Source organism: Panthera tigris, chromosome X, assembly GCF_018350195.1.
Source record: "Panthera tigris isolate Pti1 chromosome X, P.tigris_Pti1_mat1.1, whole genome shotgun sequence".
Taxonomy (NCBI): Eukaryota; Metazoa; Chordata; class Mammalia; order Carnivora; family Felidae; genus Panthera; species Panthera tigris.
This window is the reverse complement of record NC_056677.1, coordinates 35821258-35839674: the sequence shown is the minus strand read 5'-3', so window position 1 is coordinate 35839674 and position 18417 is coordinate 35821258. Positions and strand designations below refer to the sequence as shown.

Below are 18417 nucleotides of genomic sequence, written 5' to 3'. Positions count from 1 at the left end.
TAATACACTAAGTTATTATCAAAAACCAGGAAAAATATGCAAAACAGAAGTCAGTAACGTACCAACAAAAAAAACCCTACGGGCTATACTTCTAGAAATTCAATTTATAGGTGTTGCCTAATAACCACTTAAATAGTTTTGTTTTTAGAAATCCGTTCTTCTACTATATTATAAGTACCATAATGCCAGTCTTATGTAGGGTTGTAATCCAAATAACTAATATAGAGCCTCACACATAACATGTCGAATGAAATATTAACTAGTGAAATGAAAAACAGTCTCAGGTTTGACTTTCTTGAAAAGGTTGGCAACTGTAGATACTTACCGATTTATCTTTTAAGTTTAATTGTCCAATTAACTTTCTGTCATCTGCAGGATCTATCAGTTCACCACCCACAAAGAGCTCAATTTTTGTATGGGCAACATTGGCTTTAATACGATTGAGAATGTATCGTCGTACTGAACCGATCGTATCATTTGTATGAGACCATACATCCAAGTCATCAACTTGTCTGCCCTGGTTTGGAAATCGAACTATAAAAGAGAGGTGTTTACCACGGAAAGCTCTGGGGGGAAGAAAAGAAAAAAAATCACCCTCATCAGCAGGATTTCCTATCTTCTTATTAAACAAGAAAAAGTGAGTTAAAGGATACGTATTTTTAGGATCTTGAAAATAAAAAATTTATAATCAAGAGTCGAACACTCAACCGACTGAGCCATCCAGGTGCCCCTACTGCCCTCTAATTATAAATATTTTAAGCAATCTTTAAAAATACAACAATCCTATCTCATTGTTATTCTTGTACCTATGGTTGCAGAAAATGAGAGGTCTAGTTTTAAGAAATTAAATCAGAGACCTGAGTTAACAATATTCTATGTAATGCCATGAAAATGCAACTCACTAAGACTATTTTTAAATGTGAAAGATACTTTAGCTTGAGAATATTAACAAAAATGCAAAGATGTAAATATTTCGTGAAAAATTATTAATATCAAAATTTAGACGCCAAATATTTGTTGATAATATCTTCTTATAGATAAGACAGAAAAACTAAAATTCACATTCAAGAGGCAACTTAATATAGTTTCATGGTCAACAAAGAGAACTCTTTTAAAATAAATACTGATGGCATTCATTCTATAAACATCTCTAAATTATAAATACTATTTGAATTACTCAATGGTGAGACTTTAACAGAAATACCAGTACATCATTTGGAAGTATTTCTTGACATATCAGCTATCTGTCAAAAGCAGCTTTTAAGAGTTATTTACAGTTAATTCTCCAATCTGACTATGCAATTATTTTTAACCGTATAAATGAACAGCATTGAAATACTTCCAACTGCAAAATATCCTTGACAAGACTTAACTAACAGGCAATAAAGTGAACGGCAATAAATAAATAGATGGAGAAAACTAGACTTAATGCCCTACCAACAACAACAAAAAATAGATTCTAGGAAAAATACCAAGTAATTAATTAGTAGATCAGTTATTCACAAACCTTGACATAGGTAGAATTGTTCTTTCCTCGTGGTAATCACTGTCACATTCATTTATATATTCCCTTAACACAGTTAACACTCGAACCATTCGAACAGCTTCTTGCCTTGCACAATTAATACTGTCTTTGTCACCATCCAAAACACACAACGTGTCATAAGATGCTTTCAAACGATCAAAGCAAGACTGAATGAAGTCTTCATGGATCACCACCTACAAACAATGGGCCAAATAAAGACAGTCCAAGATACTTTAATTGCCATGATATTTAACCAATGTCTACACTGATAATAAAACACACCACATTTTGTCAAAGGAAGCCAGAGTTACGTAAGTTAACAAGTATAAATTAAAGAATGAGCTTCAAAGTAGGTAGTAAAATCAAAAGAAATTCAGTTGATATCTCATGCCATAAATATACACAAAATAATCACTTGAAGTAATCAAGATTCATGTTGTCTAAACAGCATTTTGTGGAATGATAATACAGACAAATATTGTAGGTATACATTTAATCAGAGTTGAAACAAATAACTTAGTTAATTCAGAATTCAAAAAATTCTTATAAGCAAAAGAGTTCGTTAACTAGAACTCTAATTTGTGGACGTTTTAGTGAATGTAAATCCTCACCTGATTGACCTGCAGCCTTGGACCAAGGTTTGTATATATCTCTTTAAGTAGATCTATAGCTCTGCTGGCAATATCATCATTACTTTGAATCACCACCTAGGTTCAAAAAGATTCAAGTGTAAACAACTTTCATGACATATTTTAGGTGGACATTTCAATTCAAACCATATCCATTGAAATATGGATATTTCATACCCATGAAAAACCATTATTTTCAATACAGTATTCCATAATTTAAGGGTATATTTACTTTGATAATCAAGTAAGTCAAGTAAAATTAAGAGACTGAAAAGAGTAATAAAATGCAAAACTCAAGTCTTTGACTAAAGCAATTTAAGAATGGAAGACACATTTTACTAAGAATAAAATATGCTTTGAGTAGTATTAGTGAACCCTGCAAATCAACTTGGTAACCAAGTTGTGAGACTGAAGGAGGAATTCAAATTAGTTAAAAGGAAATAAAACATATGTTAAAAATTAGTTAAAAAGAAAAGAGTGTGAAAATTAGCTAAAAAGAAACAAAGTGTGAATGAGGGAGAATTCTCAGGGAGAATGAGCAGAGAAAAACAAAAAACAAACAAAAAAACTGGCTCTCCCTTGTCCAACCAGTTTTACATTTTGGAGTACTGTATATATTTTTATTTAAATTTTTTTTAACATTCATTATTTTTGAGAGAGATAAAGAGTGTGAGCGGGAGAAGGGCAGAGAGAGAAAAGGAGGGAGACACAGAATCTGAAGCAGGCTCCAGGCTCTGAGCTGTCAGCACAGAGCCCGATGTAGGGCTCAAACTCACGAGCCATGAGATCATGACCTGAGCTGAAGAAGGATGCTCAACTAACTGAGCCACCCAGGCGCCCCTATAAATTTTTACTTTTAAAAAAGGTTCTGGCTGTTTAAAAATATTGAAACCCACTTAAAGTCTGAAAAATCAAATGACACAGTAAAGAGCCTACAGTTTGCAGAAAAATATATCCAAAACCCAATATAAACTGCTATGAACAAGTGAGATTTAAAAGTAAAAATAATATATTAATACTATATTGGCACAACATGGAGAGACATTGAGGACATTGTGCTAAGTGAAAAAAGTTCAGAGAAAGACAAATACTGCATGATCTCATGTGTATGTGGTATCTAAAAACAAATAAAAAACAACTCAGAACAGACTGGCGGTTGCCAGAGGCGGGGAATAGACGAAATGGGTGAAAGTGGTCAAAAGGTACAAACTTCCATTTATAAAATAAATACTGAGGATGTAAGGTACAACACAGTGGCTACAGTTAATACTGTACTGCATACTTGAACGTTGCTAGGAGACTAAATTTTCAATGTTTTCATCACAAGAAAAAAATCTGTAATGACTTGTGGTGATGATTGTTAACTAGATTTATTGTGGTGATCATTTCACAATATATACAAATATCAGATCATTATGCTGTGCACCTGAAACTAATATGATGTTGCATCCATTTTATCTCAAGCACATATATATTTTAATACTAAAACAGTGGAGAAGCACCTGGGTGGCTCAGCTGGTTGAGTGTCCGACTCTGGCTCAAGTCATGATCTTATGGTTCGTGGGTTCAAGCCCTGCGTCCAGCTCTGTGCTGACAGCTCAGAGCCTGGAGCCTGCTTCAGATTCTGTCTCTCACTTACTCTCTGTCCCCCCCCCACCCCCCAATTCAGGCTCTGTCTCAGTCTCAAAAATAAACATTTAAAAATTTTTTTAATAAAAAAAAATACAACGGTGGAAAAATAAGACAGTAATATTTCATTCCCTCGGGTGTTTAAAAACATCACAAGTTAAAACTGTGCCAATAAAGTATACATTTGTAACCCATTCTAAATAGTCTTCTCTTCTGTCCTCTATTTTAGCATTGCATGTATAATAATGTAAAATTAACAATGAAGGAGGGGCGCCTGGGTGGCTCAGTCGGTTAAGCGTCCGACTTTGGCTCAGGTCACGATCTCACGGTCCGTGAATTCGAACCCCTCGACAGGCTCTGGGCTGATGGCTCAGAGCGTGGAGCCTGCTTCCAATTCTGTGTCTCCCTCTCTCTCTGCCCCTCCCCCGTTCATGCTCTGTCTCAAAAACAAATAAACGTTAAAAAACAAAACAAAACAAAACAATGAAGGAGAAGAAACAGGATCTACACTGAATGAAACAAAAGGAAGAACAATGACTTCTATGGGGGGCAGGGGAATGAAAAATCTATATGGTAAGTATATTTCTAAATACACCTGGAATGATCAGACTCTAAGCCAAGACAAAAAGGATTATCAGTGACAAAACAGGGGAGGGGAAGGGAGAGAGAGAAGAAAAAACCTAATGACAAATGATACAATAAGACAAAAGTGAACTACCACTACCTTCTAGACAAGCATCAGATCAGCATATATACGTAATTTACATGCAAACTTGTGACTCCTTCTCTATTTGAAATATTTCATCAGAAAGAATGTTGACAAAGTTCCTACTTTTCACTTACCCTCCAAAGGTAGTCTAATCCTATTAACTCCAAATCATCCATCATATATGCCCTCCTTTTTGCTACTAGTTTTCCTTCTCGACAATTCACAGCTTTGAAGAATCGCTCAAAACATTTCATTCCGTTTTCAGTTAATAGGGAAGGATCAAGCTGAAGCACGTTACTTTCAAAGAAGTCTTTATTAATATCAGGATCCAAGTCTGGTTCATCTCCCATCAACTTGGAATACCACTTAAAACAGGCTTCACGATCACAAAGGTAAACTGCATTCTCTGCTAAGCACTTCCATATTTGTTTTGCCTGAGGAGCACATAGCCACAGTTGGCCATCCTTCAATAAAAATCTTGGAAAAACATAGAAAATTAGCAATTAGATCTACATAATTTTTATCCTGAAAGGCAATCTAGCAGTATATGTAGAAATAATCCATCTATCGTAATTACGCCTTAATTACAGATAAAAAGATGTCAATTCTTATTGACATCTTAAGCTTACTTATTCCTCAACTTTCATCTTGTAGTAAAAAACCCTTAGGTATTCATCCATTCATTTAACAAGCACATACTGGGCACCTAAAATGTGCCAGGAACTCTGTGAGGTGATTGAACTTAAACTGAATTAAGTATTTGTTTCCTGAACTTAAACAGTTTGGTCTTTGAATCCAGCCATTTCAAAACTATATTTAATGGGGGGCGCCTGGGTGGCTCAGTCGGTTAAGCGTCCGACTTCGGCTCAGGTCATGATCTCTCAGTCCGTGAGTTTGAGCCCTGCATCGGGCTCTGTGCTGACAGCTCAGAGCCTGGAGCCTGTTTCAGATTCTGTGTCTCCCTCTCTCTCTCTCACCCTCCCCTGTTCATGCTCTGTCTCTCTCTGTCTCAAAAATAAATAAAACGTTAAAAAAATTAAAAAAAAAAAAACACAACTGTATTTAATGGGTTGTTTGACTTTTACCATTCTGCTAATATGCCATTATTGGAAAATGAGGTAGTTCCCAAGTGACTTTCACAGATAACCATTTCATTAACGAATTTTAGGTCAAAACTACTTAAGTTTTAATGCTTCCTGATGGTCTAAGATGCATCACTCAGTACCTCGCCACATTAAACAGAATAACCTACATATGATTTAAACTTTTTATGTCAGTATCTAACAGAATGCTTATCAATTATTCAGTGATGCTCTCTAGGGTCTTTTTAGTATTGTGACTACTGGTTATTAAGACAATGAAGGTGAATTTTGGGACAGTGGCAGTCTCTTCTATCATAGCTTTAGATTTCTTTCAGCATTCCTCCACCCACCCTGACTGCCCTATCGATGAAGTAAAGGAAACGAGACACTTTATTCTGAGTAGCACATAATTTTTAGCTCACATAATGATGATTCCCTGCCCAGTTATAAAGTAAGGTGCATGTATTTCGTGGGAATAGGTTCTCTCATTATCTCAAAGCATTTTGGGATCTCAACTCTAGGGTCTTTGATATTTTAAAAGCTTTGGTGAGCTTAAAGAAGGTATCTAGCACCTTGTCCTACCTAACCCTGCTACTTCTAACTTACAGATATGATCTGCAATGTCCTGTGTGGTAACATGAATTTGTTTTCAAAGTTTTTTGTTTGTTTTTTTTAAAGTACAACAAGCAGAAAACTTTCTTAAAGCAAGAATTCTATTCTCAAGTCTGATATATAAAAGCAGGGCTGCCCTAGTTGTTGGGAAGAGGAGGAAAGAAAGAAGAAATGGGGATCAAATCTCCACCGCTTGTTCAGAAATCTTGGAGGAAGCTCCTTAGAAGCCCTAAGGCTCCAAGACAGATTTCCAAAAATCACTGGTCTAATATAAAGAGCACCGACCCTGAAGTCAGATCCAGTCGAGCAGTGCAATGCCATTATGTATGGGCTTCCAGATATCAAAGAAGCTATTAAGCCATGTCGATCTCCATTTTTTTATGAATCAAATGGGGATAATACCTGCCTTCCGCATTGCTCTGAGGATTAAGTGTAAACTGTTTAGCACAGGCCAAGTATATTGTAAGTAATGTGAGGTTCTCTTCCCTTGAGTGTGTTTTGCTACAAGTCATGAAGACAGGTACTAACAAAGCAAGGAGCAGAATAGGTCCTCTGATTCCAAACTTGAATACAGTAGGACTCATAACCACTTTTCTGTTCTAGGAAACCTACGGGATACAACACAAACCCATCAATAATGATGACTCACTATGGAAGTGATTCTCAATCTGGGGAGGCAGGTCCTTCTATCCAGGTGGTTGAAAATCAAAACACACACAGAAAAAACATTTCACTTTAAACCAATGCTGAATTTCTTGAAATTTGGTGGCTAGAGTTTTTCCTCAAGTTACAATCATTATGTAACTATTTATGTAAATGTTTTCCAGTAAATAAGCACACAGTTCAATAAACAAGTCCCTAATTAACTGAGCTTAGGAGAAAATTCCCTAATGTATCAAAATAATAAACGCAATAGATTTCCCAAAGCACTGACAATCTGGGCATCTCTCTTAGCACACTTAGAAACTGAATAAGCACTTCTGCAGCCTGCGGTTTCTGAATTCACAAGAAACCCCTCATCAACAAAACTTTTTAACAATTTCAAATCTGTTAAGTGTATGATCATTAAAGGCTAATTATCCCTGAGCAAATTCAAATTCAGCCATGGACTACATTTAGCTTTGGCTCAAGGGAATAAACCTCTTTTCTTCATCCCCATCAGAATAATGTTATTCATTCAGATGGCCTTTGTCAGCCACTGCTAGGATGAACAAGACACCACTGGATGCAAACCACTCTTTCGAGGTGCTGGGCCAGCAGCCTTTTGACTCCATTTCCCTACTGACTAGGATACCATTAAGGTCAATACAATTCTCTAGCTGGTTGTGTCAAAGTATGGAAATTTATTCTCTAAAAATAAACCTATTTCTAGCATAAAGAAACATGAAGAACAAGTATATACAAAAGCTTAAAATGTGTTCAAATATTGCAAAGAATAAGAGTTAATAATCAGCCAGTAATTTTAAAGTATTTAATAATAAGCACATAGGGAAATGTCCTTGGGACTTTCAGGTAATCATTTCCACGTGGGAAAATACGAGATGGCAGGGAAAAAGATCACCTAACAAAGACCTAACCATACAGCACATTAACTAAGCATTCCTTATCTGGGTCTTAAAGAGAGCAACACTGATAATTTAAAACAAACCTAAGGAAGTTAAGCCGTTCTTGGACTTCTTGAACATGACTATATCTACTTCCCAGCCTCACAGTTTGTGGGTCATAGTCTTCGTGATCTGCAAATTAAGAAAAATCCGGCATTATACACATGGATACCCACATCACCAAATTTAATCAACGGAAATTTAAGTCAGTTACAAAGTCATTAATTCTTTATTAAAAGGCAACCTGAAGTTTACTAATTAATTATTGATGGTTTCTACCCATCTCCTACCTTCCCTACAAAAATAAGCTTTTCTTTTACATAACCAAAAGAAAATGATCTTTTATATATGCTATCAAAAATAATTTTTCATCACAGCCCTTTTGCCTTATCAGTATACACAAGCAATTTTTGATTACAGCCTAAGACTGACCCGAGCGATCTGTGAAAATAAGCTACCAAGACAAAACTGTTTCAACTTCCTTCCTGTTCTAACAACTACCTTCATGGAGAAAAATTAGTTAAAATATTACTCATGTTTACCTAAAAACATAAGGTGCCATTCTGTACAGTTATCATAGTTATTACCAGTAGCATGTTATAAAAGTCTAGAACAGTCTCATAGAAATTCAAAAGAACTTATCCTTCAATCATGACCATGGGTAAGTGTTGGTCACTAAGCCTAGCTTAATCTATAAATTCCTTCTTTAAAAAAAAAGAAAGCTAGTAGTAAACTCTGGTTTTACATTGATTTCAAACATACAGTGGGTGGAAAAGTCTATTTGGAATGAAAGGCCACAGCAAAAAATCTTAAAAAGAACCCACTGTACTGAAAACACTATGGACAGTTGTTATCTGTTTTGACTTCGTTGGAAAAAGTGGTGTGACATGGAAATGGTCAAGGTCATCTGTGGCTTGGGGCTAAAGAGACACGAAGCAAATGCTGACAACTGCTATCAAACATGAGGAAATCATTGACATTTCTTCCAGCAAGTTGTACAAAGTATGGAGGAACAAGAAATTGTGTGGCTTCCTGATATTTGCACGCCAGATCATGGACTTTATGGTACGTGTGTGCTACTGCCAAAGAATTCTAATTGAGACCTTCCAGAAATAGTAAAAAACTCTTCAAAACTAGTGGTTTCTTCTGTGAAGAAAATCTTGGGACTGATGTAAAGATGGAACATATATGGAACACAGAGTGTTTAAAAACATCTGCTTTTCGGGGCGCGTGCGTGGTTCAGTCGGTTATGCATCCCATTCTATTTCGGCGCAGGTCACAATCTCATGGTTTGTGAGTTTGAGCCTCGCATCGGGCTCTGTGCTGACAGTGCAAAGCCTGCTTGGGATTCTCTCTCTCCCTCTGCCCTTGCCCCGCTGTGTGTGCGGGCTCTCAAAAAATAAACTTTAAACAAATAAATAAAATCTGCCTTTAATGTTTTGGTAAGAAAAGCACAATATATTAGAACCGCTTTCTACTTCCACATGTATTGCCATCTACCTAAAGTCCTAAACATGTTTTCTCTACTTCCATCAAAGTCCATTTCCTCAAGATGCAGACTTAAAACAGTTTCTCAAGAAACTGGATAGAAGATCAAATCTAATCAACTATGTAGAACTTTTCTTTTTCAGAGAATTAGTCTTGAAATATCTGAATCATCAATGGACTTCAGTTGCCTTTTTTGTTATTGTCTAAACAAGGAGTTTATGCACAGCTTTGTTTGCCTGCCATGTTCCTTTTTAGGGGAAATTTTAAATTTTAGTAATTTCACATCTAACACAAGTTTCAAAAATAATGTGTGAATTCCCTTATCAACTTCACCCACAATGACCAGTTGTTTACATTTCGCTGCATCTATTTCATTAGTTGCCACATATAACGTAAGTGTAATTTTTCTAAACCATTTGAGTCAGTTGAAGACATAGCTCTGTACCTGCCCCCACTCCCCCAATACTTAAATATTTCCAAATAACGAAGACATTTGTTTAAATAACAACATTGCAATTAACACTGATACAATACCGAAGTTAACTTTGATCATTTGGTCAAAGTGTTTCCATGAGGATTTTGCAGTGTAAACTTACTATTTTTCTCTTCTTATTAAGTAGTGGGGAGATGCCTTCAGACTATGTAAGTATCCTGCTTCTTAAACTTCTGCCCACTAGTTTTAATACCCCCATCCCTTTTTAGGTGCCAGCACTTTATCAAGAACTAGACCCTGGACAGCTGGCTGGCTCAGTTGGTAGAGCATGCAACTCTTGATCTTGGGGTTGTGAGTCTGAGCTCCATGTTAGGCATAAAGCCTCCTTTAAGACGATCCCTCGTTGCTAAATAGAAAGGGAGAGACTCGACATGTTACTACAGAGGAGATTCTGGGCTGCCAGAACATAAACAGCATGTTTGGTGGTCTTCCTTGTAAACATTCAGCTCTAGTTAGCAGCCAAAGACGATGATGCATTTGTGACTCTTGTCGCATCCAACTGACGAGAGCAGGAGATATTAAATCAGACAAAATTAAATCCAAGTGGCTATGGCTAACATAAATTGGTTCTTGTCATTACAGAATGCAAATTGCCTAGAGACTATTTAATAACTCATAAAAGCAGCTCAGTTTTGAGAAAGCATCGAGACATAACTCAAATACCATGAAATTCACAATTTAATGATTTTTAGTATAGTCTGAGCTGTGTAAACATTTGTCATCTTTATTTTAGTCATCCTAAGTGTGAAGTAGGTTCTCAATGTAGTTTTGATTCACATTTCCTTAGTAACTAATGATACTGAGCTTCTTTTTTGTGCTTTTGGCCATTGGAGGAAATGTCTATACAGATCCTCTGACCATTTCCTAATTGGGTTGTGTTTTAATTGTTAAGAGTTCTTCTATATTTTGGATAGAAGTCCTTTATTAGACATAGGACTTAGATTTTCTTCTCCAATTCTTGGACTGTCATTTTACTTTATTGAATCATTTGAAGCAGTTAAGTTTTAAGCTTTGATGTGCTCCAATACACCACCTTTTCTCCTCCTTAGGCCACAAAAATTTGTTTTCTTCCTAAGACTTTTATACTTTTAGGTCTATGATCTATTTTAAGTTTTGTGTATGGTGTGAGGTAGGGGATCAAACTTTATTCTCCTAGATGTGCATATACAAACTTTCCAGCAACATTTATCAAAAAATTACTTCTTTTCCCACTGAATATTCTTCCCACTCACAAAAATCAGTTAACATAAATTTAACTATTTCTAGACTATCTATTCCACTGATGCATACATCTATTCTCATGTTAGTACTACACTGGGTTATGTTTATTTTGTATTAAGTTTTGAAATCAGGAATTATTATAAATATAGGTCAGCCAACTTTGGTTTTCAGCATTAAAGATTATGTTGGCTATTATATGGTTCAATGGTCTCTTGCATTTCCACGATTTTTAGGATCAGCTGATGGATTTCTCTACAAGAGTAAGTTGGGATTTTTATAGGGCTTATTTTGAATCTGTAGATTAATTTGCAGAGTACAATGACTGTAACAATATTAAGTCTTCCATTCAATGAACACGGGCTGTCCGTCCATTTATTTAGATCTTTAACTGCTTTCCACAATTCTGTTCCACAGTTTAAAATGTACAAATTTTGGGGGTGCCTGGTTGGCTCAGTCAATGGAGCATGTGACTCTTTATCTCAAGGTTATGAGTTCAAGCCCTACGTTGGGTGTAGAGATTACTTTTTTAAAAATCTTAAAAAAATAACTAAAATGTACAACTTTTGTATTTTTGTTCAATTGTAAGTATTTCATACTTTATAAAGCTATTGTAAATAAAATTATTTTAATTTTATTTTCAGGTTGGTCATTACTGAGCATACAGAAATATAACTGACATTTGTACACTGATCTTAATTCCTGCAATCTAGTTTAACTCATTTATTAGCTTTAATAGATTTTAGTGGTTTCTTAAAGATTTCTATATACAAGTGTTGATTTCTGTAATTAGATAGCTATGCCTCTTTTCAAATGTGGATGCTCATTTTTCTTGCCTAGTTGCTCAGGCTAGCACCTCCACAGAATGTTAAATGGAAGTGATTAGCATACACATCTTGATCTCATTCCTGATCCTGGGGGAAAGCAGCAGATCTTTCACCATTAAGTATGAAGTTAGCTAGGAGAGTTTTGAGATGCCCTTCATCAGGTTGATAAAGTCACCTTCTATTCTTATTTTGTTCAATGATTTTAAAATGAAAAAGTATTGGATTTTGTCAAATACTTTTTCTTCATCTACTGAGAAGATAACAGTTTTGGTCCTTTATTCTATTGGTGTATCACAATGGACTTTTGGGTGTGAAATCAACATTGTGTTCCAGACATATGTTCTATTTAGTCATGATACATAGTCCTTGTTATAGGTCACTGAATTTGATTTGCCCCCTCCCCCACCTTTTTTTTAAAAGGATTTTTAATCTTTACTCATAAGGGATACTGGTCTGTAGTTTTCTTCTGATGTCTTTGTATTGTTTTGGTATCAGGGTAATAATGGCTTCACAGAAGGCTTTGGGAAGTGTACTTTTATTTTCTGAAAGAATTTGTGAAGGAGGAGTGGTAATCCTTCAAATGTTCAATAAAATTCACCAATGAAACCACCTGGTCCCAGAATTTCTTTGTGGTTTCTTTGTTACTCATTCAACTTTTTCACTTAAGTTTATTCAAAATTTTAACTGCTTCTCCAATTTCAGCAATTTGGTACTCTATTTTTTTGTGGGATCAGTAGAGATGGCCTCTTACTTTTGATTTTCATAATTGAGTCTTATTTTCTTAGCCTAGCTACAGGTTTGTCAATTTTGCTGACCTTTTCAAAAAACCAACTTTCAGTTCCATTGATCTCTAAGTTTTCTCTCCCTTACCTTACTTGATTTCAACTCTAATCTTCATTATTTCCTTCCTTTGTTCTATGGGTTTAGTTTGCTCTTTCCTAGTTTCTGAAGGTTACTGATTTGGTAACTTTCTTCTTTACTATGAACACTCAGAGGTATAAATTTCCCTCTGAGCACTGACTTAGCAACTCTCCCAAAGTTACTGCATTTTGTGTTTTCCTTCATCTCAGTATATTCTCATCTCACAGGTGTCATTTCTTCTTTGACCCACTGGTTAGTCAGGAGCATATAATGGACACGAACTTGTGAAATCCCCAAATTTCCTTAATTTACAATTTAATTCAACTGTGGACAAAAATCCTACTCTGTATGGCCTAGAATATGGTGTGTCCTACAAAATATTCTATTTGTACTTGAGAAGAAAGTACATTCTGCTCTTGTTGGATGGAGTATTCCTTATATGCCTGTTAGGTATGGATTATGGGTTTATAGTGTTCAAAACTTCTACAGGCACATGAGAGATACTCCAAGTTTGGTTCCAGACCCCCAAAACAAATCAAGTATTGCAATAAAGTGAGTAAGATGAAGTCTTTGGCTTTCCAATGCATATGAAAGTTAGGTATACTTTATACTATAGTCTATTAAGCATGAAATAGCATTATGTCTTAAAACACAACGTAAATACCTTAAAAATACTTTATTGCTAAAAAATGGTAATTAGAGTATTCAAGTCATAACCACCAATCACAGATCACCTTAACAAATACAATAAAAGAGTTTAAAATCCTGAGAATTACCAAAATGTGACAGAGACATGAAGTGAATAAATGTTACTGGAAAAATGGCACTGAGATAGACTTGCTCGATGCAGAGTTGTCATAAACCTTCAATTTGTAAAATATGCAGTTATCTTCAAAAAGCAGTAAAACAAGGCATAACTATATTTTCCCCCCTTAGGCTTTGAATGACTGGTGTCACCTACTGTCAGTCTAATTACTTTCTTTAGTATTTCTTGCAAGGCATGTCTGCTAGCAATAAATTCTCTCAGCATTTATCTGGGAATGCTTTATTTTGTCTTCATTTTTGAAAGATAGTTTTGCTGTAGGTTACTTAGTTGCCAGGTCCCTCCACTGCCCCTAGCACTTCATGTACATTTATCCTAATACTTTCTAGTCTCCAATGTTCTACAAAACAAAGTGTTAATTTTACTTGTGTTTCCTTGTGAAGAGTTCGTTTTTCTCTTACAACTTTCAAATTTTCTTACACCTATGAAGTGCCTGCATCTGGGTCTAAAGTTACCTTACTTGGAATTCTTTAAGCTTCTTGGATATATGGGTTAAGGTTTCTAAATCCATCTAGGAAGTCTTTGGCGATGATGTTTTTTCCTGCTCCCTTCTGCCTCCTGCATCTCCTTCTGGTACTCCCACTGCATGCATGTCGGTACTCTTAATGATGTCCAGTATTTCTATAGGATTTTCATTCCTTCTTCACTGTTTTTCAGATTGCATAATCTCTATTCATCAATCTTAAGTTCAGATGGAGTCTTCCGCAAGCTTGCAAGCTCTGTTCAGCCCCTGTTCCAAATTTTTCATTTTGGGTATTGTAGTTTTCAACTCCAGAATTTCCATTTGATTCTTACTCTTTTAAAGAAAAAATTCTATCTCGTTGACATTATTCTCAACTAACTGTCACGATACTTTCCTTTAATTCATTAGACACAAGTTCATACAGCTCCTTGGGCATATCTGTAGTAACTGCTTTCAAGTCTTTGTCTGCAAAGTCTACCATCTGGGCCCATTTAGAGGCAGTTTCTGTGGTCTGTATATATATGGGTGACACCTTTAATTTTTTTTTTGGTTGAAATTTGGGTATTTAAATATATTATAGCAACCTAATTTTGACACCACCCACCAACTCCCAGGTTGGTGTTGCTTGCTTGGTTATTTAGTGAATAGTCTGAACTCTCTGAGGTCTATCTCACCCACAGTATTTTTCCTCCTTTTACCTTTCAGCCTTGCTACACGTAAGCTGTTCCTGCTACTTACAACATAAGCCCCTTATTGGTGAAATGCTGTAATTAAGTCCTGCTTTGGCTAGATTATTACCCTTTACCAGTGGATGTGAGTGGCTTGGAGGCTAACATCCCAGTTCAAGGAGTTTGTTTATGCTCCACATTCAAAGACAAAGCTGCGATGTTTTCTTCCCGGAACTCACTCAGGAGGGTGCAGTCTTAGGCATGATGCATAGTCTTCTTGACTACAAGGAATACGTTTTATTCCTTTTACTTTCAAAAGGGATAAAATTTTACTTTTAAGCCTGGCTTCCTAAGAGTTGTCCCCAGGTAAGGGTAGCTTATTATTTACCCAGGGTTTGATCAGAAATTCAATTTAAGTACTTCAGCCAGTGGAGCTCAAAACCTTTGCTAATGGAATGGTGTGTGGACTTAAGAATGTTTTCAACTTGTCCCGGTCTTGCTCTGATTGCTTCTGAGTGGGTGCAACCTAATGCACGTGACCCCCTAGGACTGACTACTCCCAGGAGGGCTCATCTTGTCTCTTGATCTAAAATCTGTTAAACTCTTGGTGGCTCTGCTGTTTCATTTACCAATATGAGTACACGGAGCTGCAAGCACCCTAATTGTTCTTCACCAAAATTTTAATAATGCTCTTGTCCAAATAAGGTGAATCCCTTGAAGCCTAACTGCTGAGTTCTTCATCCTCACAGCCCGTCTCTCACAAATCATGGGATGCCTGGGTGGTTCAGTCAGTTAAGCATCCGACTTCGGCTCGGGGCATGATCTCACGGTTCGTGGATTCAAGCCCTACGTCGGGCTCTGTGCTGACCGCTCAGAGCCTGGAACCTGTTTCAGATTCTGGGTCTCCTTCACTCTCTGCCCCTCCTCTGCTCATGCTCTCTTTCTCTCTCTCAAATATAAACAAACATTAAAATTTAAAAAAAAACTTTAAAATTTTCTTCAGTGAAATGGTTCTTTTGTTGAGAAGATCCACTGAACATCTTACTCCCACTATTCAAAAAATTAAATCCCTCATCCCTTGGTTTTTTATGATCATCACATGTTCCACGTATATTAGTTGATACTTCCCTTTCTTTCAGCATAGACTGAAGAGTCTGTACTTCATTTAATTGGTTTAGTTACTTTTATTTTGGCCTAATTTTCACCAGTAAGAGCCAACTCCTATTTTTTTTTTTTTTTTTGACATGTCAACAAGATTCTTTAAGCCCTTTCTCAATTTCTAAAGTAAGATGTTGGAGGATCGTATTTACTTTCCTTACACAGACTTTGGAAATAACCATTACTCTAGAGAACTATAAGCCATTCATAAAACGGATACTAAATTAATTTTTTTTAAGTCACAAAGAACCCACACAGACTTAGCCATATTTCATGACTGTTGTGTAGGAATGAGCCAGAGCTGAGAAAGTCTAGCCTAGGATTTGACCTTAACCCACAGCACTGTTGGTGAATGACACTCATGAAGAAATTGTTTATGTGGAAAAACGTTCCTAAAAATTGCCAGTACTAGATGTAAGAGGTTGGGAAGAAGTCATGGGGAAGTGGTAGTCTATAGAAAATAGAATGCAGGGGTGCGTGAGTGGCTTAGTTGTTAAGCATCTGACTCGATTTTGGCTCAGGTCATGATCTTACAGTTCATGAGTTCGAGCCCCATGGCAGACTCTTCTATCTAGAAGCCAGGGAAAAACGGTAAATAAAACTATCAATAAATGTTCAAGTCAGTACAATGACAATCCTATCATAAGGCAAAACTTGAGTGAAAACTAAAACTGGTTTTTTACTTTGTTGTATGCATTAAAAAACTTTTAAAGGACGACTTGGTAAGCACCATTATCCGAAGGCACTACTAGTAGTAAGAACATACGAGGGGTGCCTGGATGGCTCAGTCGGTTGGGCAGCCGACTTCAGCTCAGGTGATAATCTCACGGTTCGTGGATCGAGTCCTGCATCAGGCTCTGTGCTGACAGCCTAGAGCCTGGAGACTGTTTCAGATTCTGTGTCTCCCTCTGTCTCTGGCCCTCCCTGCCTCACGCTCTCTCTCAAAAATGATTAAAAAAAAAAATACAGGAGTAAATACTGGAGAGAATTTTAATAAACTCATTAACTTTATCTAATAATAAAACAGGAGGTAGAATCAGCTGACCTAAGTACTGTGAAAACATTTTATTCCAAAGCAAAAGACACAAGTGGACATGAAACATGAGCAGGACAACATTCTGAAACCTTGATGTATCCCGCTAGATAACAGGTCTCACACCTAATGAGATCTTATAAAATATTTCTATTATACAGAGACAAAGGCTGTAATTTACTTTAGAATTTCAAATTCAGAAATTGGTGGTTGACGTTATCACAGAAGTGACTTAATGCTGCAAAAAGCTTACTGTGTAGGAGAATCTTACTAGTTGTAAAATATACTTCCCCCCACCCCCCCCCACGCCATATTTAAGGATTAAGGTCTTAATCAGAGGAGTACCGTAATGAGGAAAAGTTATCAAAATTAGGAAAAAAACATAAGGTGTGTCAATGAATTTAAGGGAACATCAACAGCAACAAAAACTCAAGTGCTTAATATGTACTAGGCATTATTCCCACATAAATAACTTGCCCAAGGTCATACGCCTAGCTAGTGTAGGTCATTTTTCACAAGTAGACAATCTGACTATGAAGAGTCATACCTCTCATTTTATGGAACTACAGGCAATTTAAGGAGGGAAAACTAAAGACTGAAAAACATTCTTTGGACAATGAAATTGAGAAGAGGCAATGACTTATATGGCACTGGACTAAAACGAAGCTGGAAACCCAAGTGAGGCTGAACTGCACATGCAACATCATCTCCTGAGTGTCCCGACAGCACTGTACTCAACTTCTGGCAATGAAATAAATTAAAACATCACATACAAATGAAGTAAGCAAAATTAGCATTGCAGCGCGGATGATTTATATGGCTCCATTTTGGGGGAAGGCCTGCAATGGCATATGTGAGGACTTTGTACCAGCAAGAAGAGAGGAGATCATAACAAAGAATCTACATTATGCTAAACTGAGCCCAGAGGCTCCCAGTGACTGGGTGTATTACATGCAAACCTCTGGTGCTTCTCTCAGATTTTGGTTGCATTTGGTACAGAACATAAATCACATGGTCACATGTCTATACTGCACCAATTATTCTATCATGCTTAGAAGGAACTCGGGCCTAAAACGATAAAAGATCATTGCCTGGGGCCTAACAGCCTCCTGATGCTTAGACTGCTTATCTAGCTCTACAATCTACTGCCTAGGAGGACTCAGCTGGCCCAGAAGGTGGGGTACATGAAAGAATAAACAGCCAACACAATCAGGTGGCATACCTGAAGAGCTGCTTAATTTTTCTATTATGCTTATCTGAATTTTATATGGGAATATATACCCTGTAAATGTTAAAGAAATCCTATGATTTATAAGCATCTTAGGATTTTATTCAAGAATGCCAAGAAGCCAATCTACTCTTCAAATGAGGAGTATCCGAAATATCATTTTTGGGGTGTCTAAGTAAGCTCAGTCAGTTAAGCGTCCAACTCGTAATTTTGGCTCAGGTCATGATCTCGTGGTTCACGGGATCAAGCCCTGGGTTGTGCTCTGCACTGACAGTGCTGATCCTGAGATTCTCAGTCTCTCCCCAACTCTCTCTCTCCGAAAAATAAACTTTTAAAAATCATTTTTAATATATACTATTGGCTTCTG

General features: G+C 36.6%; 1 protein-coding gene across 3 annotated transcripts in view; it reads right to left on the bottom strand.

Annotated features, from left to right (window-relative positions):
• The window catches only part of USP9X (ubiquitin specific peptidase 9 X-linked), a 154308-nt gene that overhangs the window by 54186 nt on the left and 81705 nt on the right, over positions 1 to 18417 (bottom strand). For all 3 annotated transcript variants that reach the window (XM_042974466.1, XM_042974465.1, XM_042974467.1), the window contains exons 15-19: positions 7835 to 7922; positions 4627 to 4969; positions 2137 to 2232; positions 1508 to 1719; positions 326 to 566 (exon numbers count right to left, since the gene is read on the bottom strand). In XM_042974466.1, coding sequence (XP_042830400.1) covers positions 326 to 566; positions 1508 to 1719; positions 2137 to 2232; positions 4627 to 4969; positions 7835 to 7922 — 980 coding nt within the window. The remainder of the gene's footprint in view (positions 1 to 325; positions 567 to 1507; positions 1720 to 2136; positions 2233 to 4626; positions 4970 to 7834; positions 7923 to 18417) is intronic.